The sequence below is a fragment of the Rattus norvegicus genome, chromosome 11 (genome assembly GCF_021556685.1).
Source record: "Rattus norvegicus strain SHRSP/BbbUtx chromosome 11, alternate assembly SHRSP_T2T, whole genome shotgun sequence".
Lineage (NCBI taxonomy): Eukaryota > Metazoa > Chordata > Mammalia > Rodentia > Muridae > Rattus > Rattus norvegicus.
In genome coordinates this window covers 69,375,589-69,389,116 of record NC_141544.1, presented here as the reverse complement: position 1 = coordinate 69,389,116, position 13,528 = coordinate 69,375,589, and the positions used below count along the sequence as shown (strand labels likewise).

General features: G+C 36.3%; 1 protein-coding gene across 1 annotated transcript in view; it reads left to right on the top strand.

The window, feature by feature from the left end:
- Atg3 (autophagy related 3) overlaps window positions 1-13,211 on the top strand; it is a 28,335-nt gene extending 15,124 nt beyond the window's left edge. The window contains exons 6-11 of the mRNA NM_134394.3: window positions 679-728; window positions 3,897-3,978; window positions 8,125-8,315; window positions 9,016-9,143; window positions 11,486-11,554; window positions 12,943-13,211. Coding sequence (NP_599221.2) covers window positions 679-728; window positions 3,897-3,978; window positions 8,125-8,315; window positions 9,016-9,143; window positions 11,486-11,554; window positions 12,943-13,024 — 602 coding nt within the window. The 3' untranslated portion in view covers window positions 13,025-13,211. The remainder of the gene's footprint in view (window positions 1-678; window positions 729-3,896; window positions 3,979-8,124; window positions 8,316-9,015; window positions 9,144-11,485; window positions 11,555-12,942) is intronic.
- The last annotated feature ends 317 nt before the right edge of the window (window positions 13,212-13,528 follow it).

The window sequence follows — 13,528 nt, the reverse complement described above, 5'->3', positions numbered from 1 at the left end:
GACTTTAAATCTGTAGTAATATTGGTACTCCTATCTTACTGAGTTCCCCATCCTGGTTGAACTGTCCTTTTGAGAACTGATAGGTGCCTGGGATTGAAACATGTGGGCTATGGTGTGGTGCTGCTGCTTCTCTGATTACACCTTTCAGTGACGGGCTTTTGAGGATGGACCCCCTGAATACAGTGAGAAGAATCAACCAAGTCTGTCTGTCAACACCATGCTTCATAGGGGGAAATGTTACTCTTTTACAGACGGAGCTTGCAAGGATAAAATTAAAAATACTTGGTAAAGTAAAAGGTCTGTGTGGTATGGTCTTGCTACATTCAGATCACCAAGAGTTTTGAAGCAAAGAGTATATCATCATAACCAAAACCTAATTTTGATGCATGTCTAATTAAAGTGTAAATAGAAGTCATATAATCTCTTGAACATAGGGTGTGTTGTGATAAAAATTCAAATGAAGAATAGCAAATGGGCCAAGTCATGGTAGTATAGATAAATTTCTAAATTATATTTTTTTGAGGCACCTTTGGGGTTATTTGTAAAAGTTCATTTGTAAAGATTCTGTCAAGATATGTCTGCTTCAAAGTTGTGAGAATTTAAATAAATTGTTTATTCACATAAATAGGATGTTTGCAGCTTAATTTTAGTTAATTTTTTCTGCTGAATTTTAAACAGGTATTACAGGAATTACTGAAGCAGTTAAGGAGATTACACTGGAAAGCAAGGTATTGCTTATCATTTCTAAAGTCAGTGATCCTAGTTTTTGCCTATATACCAATTTTAAATTTTAAATTGTATTTCTTTTATTGGGTGTGTCTGCGGGATTATGTGTATCAAGGCAAGGATGGAGAAATCTGACAGACGGCTGTGGTTAGTTGGTTCTCTTGCTCCATCTTCTGGGACCAGCAGATAGAGTTACTGAGGTAATCAGGCTTGTAACTCTTAGGGATTATAAGAAAAGTGGCTGTTCAAGTACACTGAATGGTTAAAAGGAAAATTTGGGAGAGCTTACCTTTGCTGGTTAGCAGGTGCTAGTGCTATATTAATATTACATTTTGTAGTTTACTCTAACCAATTTTATTATTTTGTTTTTTAAATTGCTGGTGGTAACTTCTAAATTTCTGTTTTTAGAGGTTTCACTGTGTACTCTAATATCACAAAATGGTGACATTTTGAATAATCATTTAAGTTTGTGTGGATAAATGTAAGTGCGATTGGGTGAGGCGTTTGTGCTAGTTCATATGCATTTGGTTTAGGTTAGAGGGTTTAGATCTTTTCTCAGATTGATTGCATCTGCTTCACATTTTTTAAAGATTTATTTATTTATTTATTTAATATACAGCATTCTGCCTGCATATGTGACTACAGGCCAGAAGAGGGCACCAGATCGCACCACAGATGGTTGTGAGCCACCATGTGGTTGCTGGGAATTGAACTCAGGACCTCTGGAAGAGCAGTCAGTGCTCTTAACCACTGAGCCATCTCTCCAGCCCCTGCTTCACATTTTTATACGATTATTGAAATGCTATGAAAAAATACAGAATACTTGATGTTTTCTGTTTTTTTTTTTTTTAAGACAGGGTTTCTCTCTGTAGCCCTGGCTTTTTTGAAACTCACTAAGTAGACCAGGCTGGCCTCGAACTTGAGATCTACCTGCCTCTGGCTCCTGAGTGCTGGGATTAAAGCTGTGCTTCACCACTGCCCAGCTACTTTTCTTTTTTTAAAAAAGATTTATTTATTATGTGTACAGCATTCTACCTGCATGTGTGCCTGTCTGTAGTCCAGAAGAGGACACCATATGTCATTACAGATGGTTGTGGGACCATGTGTTTGCTGGGAATTGAACTCAGGACCTATGGAAGAGCAGTCAGTGCTCTTAACCTCTGAGCCATCTCTCCAGTCCTACTTTTCTTTTTTTTAACAAATAAAAATATGGATTGCTTTCTTAATTTCTATTTTATCCTTATATAGGGATCATATAAATGTTCTTTGTATTCTAGTTTTAGTATATGTGTTGCTATTTTTCCCCTCAATATCCCCCCGAACCCCCCATGTGTGTGTATGTTCTCAAATTTTTAATAGATCTCTCAGAACTCTCAGAGGTAGAATGTTTGGCTAGAACAACTATGTCCCCTGTTGCTTACATAAATTACTAACATAAGGCCCTTTTCGCATGTTTTAATAACTGTATCTTTTGGAATTTATTTCCTGGAATTTAAAGAATAAGAAAGTAAAATACCCTTTGTTATTTGGGAGTAATGGTTCATTGGCCTAGGAATTTGACCTTTTGTTTTTCTTTGTAATATTTGGAAGTATGACTGAGAAAAGATTTCACAAATCGTGTTGTTGTTTCAGAGCATGCTGCTTATTTTGTCTATTATTGTGTCTACTTCAGATTTGTAACTACAGATGGCAAAGTAATATGATTGGTGTTTTGTTTGTTCCTACTAGGAATTGAAGGTGGAGCCTATTGCCTCCAGGGCGCTAGGCCAGGGCTTTACTGCTGAGCTGCTTGTCCCTTCCTCTGTTGTGAGACAGCATTTTACTAGGTTTCCCATGTTGGCCGTAGCTCAGAGAAACTTGGTTTAATTATTTCTGCTATAGGTTTCCAGTAGCTGGAATTACCTGTTTTAAGTCAGCAGGCCTGCCTAAAAATTCTTTTAACGAATACAGTAATGATTATTTTGTTACTTAACTTTTTTGTTCTAAAAGAGGAAGTGGAGAACTAATTTTTTAAACTAGGTATATGGCTTCTGTGTTTTACTACAAATAGAATTTGCTTTTCTCTCTTTTTTGTAATTAAGTCTCTACAATATTTTCCATTTGAACTCAAGTGTTGTTCCTTTCTACCCTGTTGTGTCGATGTCAGATACACAGTGGAGAGTTCATTAACTTCCCCAAATCCTTCCTATCTTCTCTGGTTTACATCTTAAGTGTAGTAGAGATATATGTGATTTGTTTCTAGTGGCAAATAAGCCCTAAGTAGGCTCTCACTGGCATTATTCTTTCTTAGACATTATTATTAATAAGGTAAATGAAAATATAATCATTGTAAGTTCTTATAACTTTAGATTAATGCAGCTAGGATATTCTTAGTAAGTCAGAATACAATAAAGCTTTATCTTCATTTCAAATTACAAATGTTTTTGGCTTACAAATATATAGTTTTTCTCTAAGTTGTAAATAGGCAGGTTAACATAACTTTGAACTAGCTTTTTAATACCAGTGCACTGGTAGTTAACAGTAAAAGTACTGTTTGGGGCTTGTGAGATGATTCAGTGAGTGAAGGTGCTTACTGCCAGGTCTGATGACTTGAATTCAGTCCTCAGAACTCACATGGTGGGAGGAGAGAACCAGCTTCTAAAAATTTCCTCTGAACTCCATATATGTGTACACACACAAAATAAATGTTTTTAAAAAAGTATGTACTGGTGAGTGAGAGTTTGATTGGCAATGACTTAAATGGTCACCTAAGGTGACTTTGGAACCTATTGTAATACCCTCTGATGCTTCTCAATCACAGCATTAGCATGTTACTCCAGTGATCTGTTTGTGGGTTAGTCTTGTCATTGGTATGTGAGTTTCTAGGGAACATACATGTCTGATTAGATCACATTGATTTTTTCCTGTGGTTAGATACCATTGTGCTCAGTGTTCAGTGTGAAGGTTTATGAAGATGGCCACACTAATGCTGGAATTCACAGAAGAAGCATGGGTGCACAGGGAGAGGCTACTGATTCTGTGTCCTCATTCTATCACCAATGCCAAGAATAGGAGCATTTATAGGACAGGCTGTCTAATAAATACTGCTGATAAAAATTTCATGTTAAGTATGCTTAATATTGAACTAATGAGCATGAGCTTGCATAACTCAAGTGTAATTAATTTTAAAGGACAGTATAAAACTCCAAGACTGCTCAGTGCTGTGCGATGAAGAGGAGGAGGAAGAGGAAGGGGAAGCTGCAGACATGGAAGGTATTGCCAGTTTAGATTGCGTCAATTCTATTAGATTGTCCATTCTAGAGTATTTATGCTTCATGTGCACTAAGATTTCTTTTCTGTTGGCTTAACATTTAAGAGCCTTGTGAATATTTAGTTTATTTTAAACTTCATCAGGTTAGAATAAAACTTATTTTGATTTTACATCCTTCTATTTTAATTAGAAAGTGATTTTGACAGAATCATTTCTACTAGGATGATTAGTCATAAATCCCGAAGATTGCACTAAACAACATTTTGTTATACTGTCTTGGCTCAAAAATTCTCCTACCTCAGTCTTCTAAGTGTTAGGAGTGCAGTCCTGTGCTTTTAGACATGGAAAGATAGTAGTTTTTTCATTCTTTTGTTTTGTTTTTAAGCAGGACCTCCTTATGTAATTCAGTCTGGCCTGAGATTCACTGCCTCAGTGTTGTGAGTGCTGGGATTACAGGTGTGTGTCATGCATGGCTATGAGGGACTTAAAGTGTACATGATGTGGATGGTGCAGCTGTGCAGAATCCTTTTTTTCCTTCAGATTTTGAAATAACCTTAGTTACCAGATAAGAATCATCATCAACAAAACAACTCCCACATTTAATACTCAGGAAACATTACCACAGGATGGGTGGAAAGATTGTTAAGAGCCAAAGGATTAGGGAGTTTGCCATGAGACTGTGTCTTCAAATAGTGTCAGGACCTATATCCATTTAACAGCTCATCAGCATGACGACCCAAACAAGAGCTGAAAAAGGACAACAGTAGACATGCCAGGTGGGTGGAGGGAAGCTCAGGAGGCCTCAACCTACACAGGAACCACAGGCAGCTAAGGAGTGCTGAGAATGGGACAAGGAGTCTTCTCTGGGGAAGAGCACACCAATATCAAATTGTCTTGCAAACATATTTTATAAGTGACATTGTACAGACATAAGCAGTTTATGTTCTGATATTTATATTTGTTGCTGCATATAACAACCATTAATGAGAAAAGAGGCCATGGATTTGGAAGAGCAGGGAGGTGTTTTAATGAAACATGATTACGAAGGATGAAAACCAGCTGTTCTAACAGAATAACGCATCTCCATCAGCATGCTGTACGACAGAAGCAAGAGAAGACAGATCGATTGGGGTTCGGGTTTAAGAGCTTTCAGTTCATCGTTAGTGGGAAAAACATGGTGGAGTTGACCCTGTTGATATGAGGAACATTTGGCAAAATGGCTGTTTAAACAGAGCAGCTAAAACCAAAGGCTAAGTTATAGCCTTCAGAAACCCAGCCCCTCTGACTTGTTCCACAAGTCAGGCCGTACCTCCTAAAACAGTGCTGACAGAAGGGCAACACTCAAAACAGGAACCTCTATTGGAGGATGGTGCAGACTGAGCATAGCGGGGTACTAGAAGTCTTAATAAATATCTTTTTACATTTATTTATTCGGTGTGTGTGAGTGCTTTGCTTGCATGTGAGTGTGCCTCAGGCTCTTGAAGGGGAGTAGAAAAGGTTGTTGGATCTTAGCGTTGCCAATAACTGTGAGGCACCATGTAGATGTAGCAAACGAGGTCCTAGTCCTCTATGAGAACATCCAGTGCTCCAAACCATTGAGCTACCTCTCCAGCCCCTTCTGTTTCATTAATCTTTAATAGAAATGAAATCTCAGATAGTTTAAACTTGATAAAAGAATTGCTATGCCATGTAATGACCTCCTTGTTAAAGACCATCTTACTGTACTTAGTGTCTTTATTGTTTCATTGTGTTAGCACACCCTCTTATTTTTTTCTCCCTTTATTTTTGTGACTGGGTTTTCATCCTTAACTTTTATGTCTTCCATCGGGCCTTTTATTCTCTTGCATAGCTGTTAAATACTACTGCATCATTGTTAGCCTCCATCCCTCAGATTTTTTTAAAAATGGATGTGTTGAGATACCATTTAGGGTTGGAGATGAAACAGACATGATCTTTTGGAATTCTTGTTTAACTAGATAAAAATACAGAAAATGATAAAATGAAATATATATTGTGTTGGATTGTTTTCAGTGTTAAGAGAGAAAGATGAGGTAAGAGAATAAGATATCTTGGAGTACTATTTCTATATTTTGCTGTTAGTCAAGAAATATACTTTGAGAATATATCTGCAATGAAGGGAGTAAACACGCTGTTTATGTTGGAGTATACTACAAAGGTCCTGAGGTGGGAACGTGTGACTTTTATAAAGTATTCCAGAGCTAGAGAAGAATAAGATAGTGAGAGTGGAGTCAGGCAAGTGACTGGGAGCCAGAGGTATGGTGTCCTAACTAGAGAGGAGAAGCCACTGAAGCAGTTTTCTAAGTAAAACGAGGAGTTTAACATTTGAACAGAATCACTGTGACTGTAAAATTTGGGGTTGTGTTAGTCAAAGTTCTTTAGAGTAACAGAACTTATAGAAGGAGTCTATAAAGGGCATGTATTAGAATAACTCACAGGCTGGTTCAGCTAATACAACAATGGCTGTGTATGAACAAAAGGTCCAAGAATCTAGTAGTTGTTGAGTCCATGAGGACACGTGTCTCATCTAATCTTTGGTGTATACCAGAACCTTGGGAGAAGTAGGCTCTAATGCCAGTAAAGGAATGGACTTGCTACTAAGGGTGAGAGCAAGCAGGCAAAAAGGAGTGTCCTTCTTCCTTGTCCTTTATACAGACTGCCCAGATTAAAGGTGCATCTTCTCACCTCAAAGATCTGTATTAGAAGTGGATCTTCCCTGTCAAATAATAAGAAAAATATCTCTCAAAGGTGTGTCTAAACATTTCAGTTTTACTTAAGTTCATATTTAATCAAGTTGACAACCAAGAATTAAATTATAGTGAGAGGAAAAAGAAAATAGGGAACTCTTTTTTATAACATAGACTAAATAAAAAAAAATACAGAATAATAGTAGCTTGGGCTAGGATGATAATATTGATAGCAGTGAGAAACAGAATTGTGAAAATATTTTGAGGATAGGACGAAAGCAATATGCTGGGTTAGATGTGAAGTGTGAAAGGCAGGGTAGACAAATGTGATCTGAATGTCTGGAGAAATGCCAATGACTGAGAGGAAAGGAGTCAGGTCACTTTTAGATATATGATTTGTAATTCCCATTCGTCATCCAGTGTTGTTGCAAAATCAAGTCTGGGTCCATGTTATACACCCTAACCTTAACCCTAACCCTAACCCTAATGATTTTTTGGGAAAAAAAATCACTGAATCTGATGAGTTTGTTTTTAATGGCAGCATGTTAGAGAAGACAAAGTCCCAGGCCTGAAATCTTTCCTATTTCTGTTGCTAAAGTATTAAAAGTACAGTAAAAAAGAAAGTGCAATAAAAGAAGCAGAGTAGAAAATACCGAGGAAACAGCAGCATCAGGAAAGTTAGGAGAAAGGCAATAAAATATAATGTGAAAGTCAAGGAAAGTGTTTCAGAGTGTTTCAGTGTGCAGGAATAAGTTACATTGGTTTATTAGTTGCCTCTGAGTCCACAAAGGTGGAAACTAGTAATATAGGCTTGGGACTACTGAAACAGAAGCCACTTCTAACTTTAAAGAACACATTGCAGGTGGCCAGCTATGCTTGTTACCTTATAACACAACTTCAGAGGCCTTAGTACCTGCCATCTACTGTCTTGAAAATATTAAATGTGAAATTCCAGAAAAGCGACAGTTTTAAGTTTTGAATTGCATGTTTCTGAGTAAAACAGTGACATTTTATACTGTGCAGTATCTTTCATCCATGATACACAAGTGATCCCTTTGTCCATCATATCTGTGCTGCATGCTATGTGGTGCCCATTTGTAAGCATCTCAGTTATATCATGGCCATTGTCATGGTGTTGCAGTGCTTGTGCTCCAATAGGCTTATTCTTCTTAACAATGGTCTCAAAGGGTCCTTCATGACAGTTGGGTATGTCTGAGAGAATCTGGAAAGTACTTTAAGTGGGAAGGTGAAAGCCCATGATTTGATAAGAATAAAAAAACTTATACCGAGGTTGTAAGTTCTATGGTGAGAACAACTGTTTATTACATATCAAGAAGAAAAGAGACCATGCTACTTTGCTGGTAATATATCAAACTAAAAAGATTAAAGTCTTAAAACGTTAAGTTCAACTCAGTGAACTTTTCTTTTTCTTTTTTATATAAGAATATGAAGAGAGTGGATTGTTGGAAACAGATGAGGCTACCCTAGACACCAGAAGAATAGTGGAAGCTTGTAAAGCTAAAGCTGATGCTGGGGGTGAAGACGCCATTCTGCAAACAAGAACCTATGACCTGTACATCACTTACGACAAGTACTACCAGACGCCACGGCTCTGGCTGTTTGGCTATGATGAGGTACAGTAGAAAGAAAGAGAAAGTAAATACTTTAAATTGGTGCATTTAATTCAATTTCTTTATTTGATCCATGAGTATATATGGTCTTTTAAATTTATGTAGTAATTTTTTACAGTTTTATTATTATTGATCTTGATTCACAATTAGAATAAACTATTCAGTGTGACAGTGCTAAGTATTAAATAAAAATAATATGTTATATACTGACTCCTGAGTCTTTTTAAGTTTATTGCTTCAAAATTCGAGATGTTGAACTTTGCATAATTCCTTTTATTTTGTCAGGATACATCTGTGGAGTATGTAAACATTTACAAACCAATTATGTCATTATATTCCCTTACAAATTTTTATTCTAATATTGGATTAGAGAATAATTGAAGTAAGATCAACTCATTTAACTTGTGCCATTTTATGACTTGTTAGAAGGAAACAAAAAATGAAGTGGGCATAAGGGATAAATTCTTAAAATTTAAAACTGTTTGGCATCTATAAACTTATCTATTTGTGGCATCTTTTCAACATTAACGATGGCTCCTATTACATAGCCCGAGTGTTCAGAATCCTTTCTCAAACAACCTGGTCATTGTAAATAATTTGAAATTGTAAATTACAAGTGATAGTAGACAGTTGATATTTATAAATAGATGTAGACTACAAGCTTCGATAGTTGTTTCACATGCTTGGTTTTTTATGCTTTCAGCAACGGCAGCCTTTAACAGTTGAGCACATGTATGAAGACATCAGTCAAGATCATGTGAAGAAAACAGTGACCATTGAAAACCATCCTCACCTCCCACCACCTCCTATGTGTTCAGTTCACCCCTGCAGGTCTGGGTGTATACGTGTATGGGGAAAGAGAATGTGTGTTTTGTTCATGTGTGTCAACTTCATTAGTTCATTATTTGGGGACGTGTAAACATTAGTAACAAAATTTTACTTTATTAGCAAAACTCTCTTTCATCTTTAGAAATGTTCTTTTGCTTAGTTAAATATCCAAGAGAAAGGACGGTGTTACTGATTTATTTTAAATGTAGTACTAAGGATTTTGTTTCGGTTTTCTGTGTTTAGTTATAGATTAGATCTCTCGATCATTCTCATTTTATCAGTAGCTTAGGCAGCTTGTTGTAAACTCAGCACTCATCCTTTAGCCATGGGGTACAGTGTTGCGGGTGCCTCATTACGTGAATGTGGAGTGTAGGTCTTGCTTTAGGAAGTCTTTCTTTAGCCTTCCCAAGGCAACTGATTGCGAGCTTTGGCATTCTCTGTCAGTGTGTTTTCCTGAGTCCAAGTATAGTCAAGCTGAACCAAGGTACATGATTTGTCTCAAATGTTCTTTATAGAAAAGCAATATGCTGCTTGTTTCTTTGGATTAGTAATTTATAACAAGTAATATTCATGATACTGAGAATGATGATAATCTATTGAAAAATTTGATGAGAATTTTTCAAAAAAAAATTTGTTTAGGTGAGCATGGTGGGTTACCCTTATAATCGCAACATTCTTACTTGGGAGACTGAGGCAGGATTGCAAATTCTAGCCCATTTTGGGTTGCACAGTGTGTACCAAAGCTAAAAACTGTTGGTGTCCTTTTCTTTTATGCAACCTTTTTATTTGCTGAACTTTTTACCCAAGAGAAAGCCGGCTTCCACTTTTCAGCTTATTTATGCCAAGAATTTTAATATTGCTGTAAAGCAATTCATTAGGAATTCATTGTTACTTCTTGTTTCTTCTCCTGTTCTCCATTTATATGACCCATGCACAAGACTTGGGCTAAGTGCATATAGGTAGATTTACTCTGCCTTCCCCTTCTCTGTAGTGAGAACAGCCTATAGTATGGCCTGCTGTTAATTTTAATTTATCTAAAGCTGATCATTTTTTGAGATTCAATCTGTTTTATCAGTTTCAAATTTTAATAGGTTCTGATTGAGTGGAATATGTATCTGTGGCATAAGTTTACTTTATTGAGAAGAAGGGATTTGTATCTGATAATTACATTAAACATTTTAATAAAACAAATGATTATTATATGAAATAGAATGAGATAAGATATAAAAATTTGAGGCCCTATAGAAGAAATGGGGACATTTTTAGGACTGCCTTGGACTGCAAGTTTCCTGAGGATCTTCCTCTGTGTAAAGGACTGTGTATAAGAACTGAAATAGTGGGGTTGGGGATTTAGCTCAGTGGTAGAGCGCTTGCCTAGCAGGAGCAAGGCCCTAGCAAGGCCCTGGGTTCGGTCCCCAGCTCCGAAAAAAAAAAAAAAAAAAAAAAAAAAGAAAAAAAGAACTGAAATAGCATTGTAGGAACTAGGTAATGTATGAAGAGCTGTTTGTTTTGTATATTGCTTTTCCCCCCTGTAGTTGATGCCACTCAATTTGCACTGTTGGAGAGACTTGACTTATTATGTATATATCTGTGCATAGGACAGAACCTTGAGATAGTACTGTCTTCATGTAAACCCAGAGTCTTCTTTTAAGTAGAACCAAATAAATAATACTCACTAATGCAGAGGGGAAATATAAACTTGGCTCTGATTCTTAGCTTTTCTTGAGCTTTCAGCTATCGATTTTTCCTAAGCTAAATAAATATTTAAACATTTAAGGGCTGGCACAATGGCTTATTGGTAAAAGCTCTTACTTCATGATGCTGGAATCCACTAGGGAAGGAGAGAATGAAGTCCTGAAAATTGTCCAATGACCTCACAGTTCATGGTGTGCATATATCTATACACACACACACACACACACACACACACACACACACACACACACACACACACACACACTTTAACAATAACATGTAAAATTACGAGATTATGGAGGGTCTCATAGCTTTTTTCTTTCTGTTTTGTATTTGCATACCCTGTTATGTTTCCAGAGCAAACAGCCCTGGCTTCACATTTACCATTTGGCAGGGTTTTCCCTTGGGTTTTCTACCTCTGTTATCAGAAAGCTAGCTGATGCTATTGAGTCTGTGGTGATGATTATAACTTTTAGAAATCCCTTCAAATGAAAGTGTTTTCAGGGCTCAGCAATTTACAGAGTATTTTATAGTTTAATTATATTAAAAATTAACTTGAGGAATTACAGAAGGCTTTTTTAAAATTTTGTATAAATACAAAATTTTGCTCAAATTGCTCCATGCTAATAAGATTTGTTGTTTGCTTTCAGGCATGCTGAAGTGATGAAGAAAATTATTGAGACCGTTGCAGAAGGCGGGGGAGAGCTTGGTGTTCATATGTATCCTTACGTGTATATGTGTCAGGGAAAATGGCTCCTACAAATGTTTTTGTTGTTGTTGTTCATTTTGGAAATTTAGTGTAACTTTCATAGCAACCTGTAGTTTATTTTAGCTCCTCATGTATGGAAGTTCTTGTGAAAATTTAATTTTCTCTGGGATGTGTTATATACTATGAAAAGTAGGCCACATACCACACACTCATCGGTTATACTCCATTTGTGTGTGTGTGTGTGTGTGTGTGTGTGTGTGCCCATGTGCCAGTGAACTCTACCTTGTTAAAGAGGTAATGTTAGCACAATGTGTTCTCATCAGGTGATGGTAAAATTAAGGTTGTATCAACCTTAGCCCACCCTGAAGCAAGGAATTCAAGCTAAACAGGTTAATTAAAAGTAAAGAACAAATGTAAACTTTTCTCCTGTGGAAAAATAATCTTTTGGCTTTTTTGCTAAGTCTCTGGGTGGACAGGAAGCACAAATGAGTATTAATGTCCAAGCAATTTGTCACATCTATGCAAGATGCGTTCTTCAGAGTACTCACAGAGAGTGATGACATGGCAAGTAAACTGAATTAATTTGGACATAGGTTTGTGTTGAATTTGGTAGTTAATACCATTTATTGAGAGAGAGAGGGGTTACTCATACCTTAAATGTATGATAACCTGAGAATTGTTAATAAAACATGTTCTGCAGGGGAACTTTGGGTTGATTTATAACGGAAACAACCAAGTTTTTTCAGTCCAATAAGATTTATTTCTGGAATGTTGATGTACATTAACTTTCACATTTGCCTCTATGCTGAAGGCTGGAGCAGCTCGGAATACTATAGGTGACTCATAATAGTTTTCCTATTGAAAGCTAAGTAAGCTTGCAATGTTTCTAGATACAATAAAAGAAAGTTCCACCATTTATGAAATGGAAATGGTACAGTACAGCCCATTCTATGGTTTGTTATATGCCTCCTTATGAATTCAGAATCCCTTATGAAGTGTTTGCATCTGATCTGTTTTTCATTTGCTACAGTGTTTGCATATTTGTTTCATTTTAACTTCATATAAATTCTAGAAAATTTGTAAGCAGTAAAGGAGCAAAGTAAACGAATGAGTTTTATACGTATTTGAATGCATTAAAGACAGCATTGCCTTATAAATATTGTAGTAATTCAACATATCTGAACTTCTCATTAAGAAATTTCAAATTCAAATATTGGAGCAGATAGCCAGTCAGTTGTAGAGCACCTCTTTTAAGCAGATAAAGATTTGCTTATCTAGGCAACTTAATAGATTCAATATAAGATTTTATCGTATTTTTATAAATTAATAAAACTGATAATTATGGACTTAGAACAATACTATCTACAAATCTTATTTTCCTTAGCTAAAGACATTCAGGTATCTTTTAATTTTTTTGAAATTTGTTCAAGCTGTCATTCCAACAATAGAATATGACTACACAAGACACTTCACAATGTAGTGGAGAGGATATAGAGTCTATCCTAATTACTGCTTCTGATTTTTAAAGAATTAATACATAGATGTGACCATTGACCATATTTACCAATAAGAATAATTTCTCTAATAATGGGACTGATATGTTTATGCATTAAATAAAAACTTTCTGCTACCAGCCTTATTTGTTTAATAAAATGTGTGTGAAGAAATGTTTTCATTTCCTATCAGAAGGTTATAGTAGGGCTTCCCCGTCAGAGGATGATTGCAGAGTCAGGATGCTGTTGAACATCTACCAGTGTCAGAACTAGCTCTAGAAAGTATTCCGTGCTAGGCTGTGTGCCTTCCTTTCCTCCCTACTGCATTCCCTGCCTTGTCCCACACCTGCTCTGTGCTTGTAGTTCCCGTTTCTCAAGTGCTAACTGTATGCCAAGAAACATTACTTGTTTCCTGATTTATTGGCATCATCCAGATTTCTTTCTAATTAAGGCTGTTAGAGATAATTTTCTTAACATAACTGCCAGTAGAA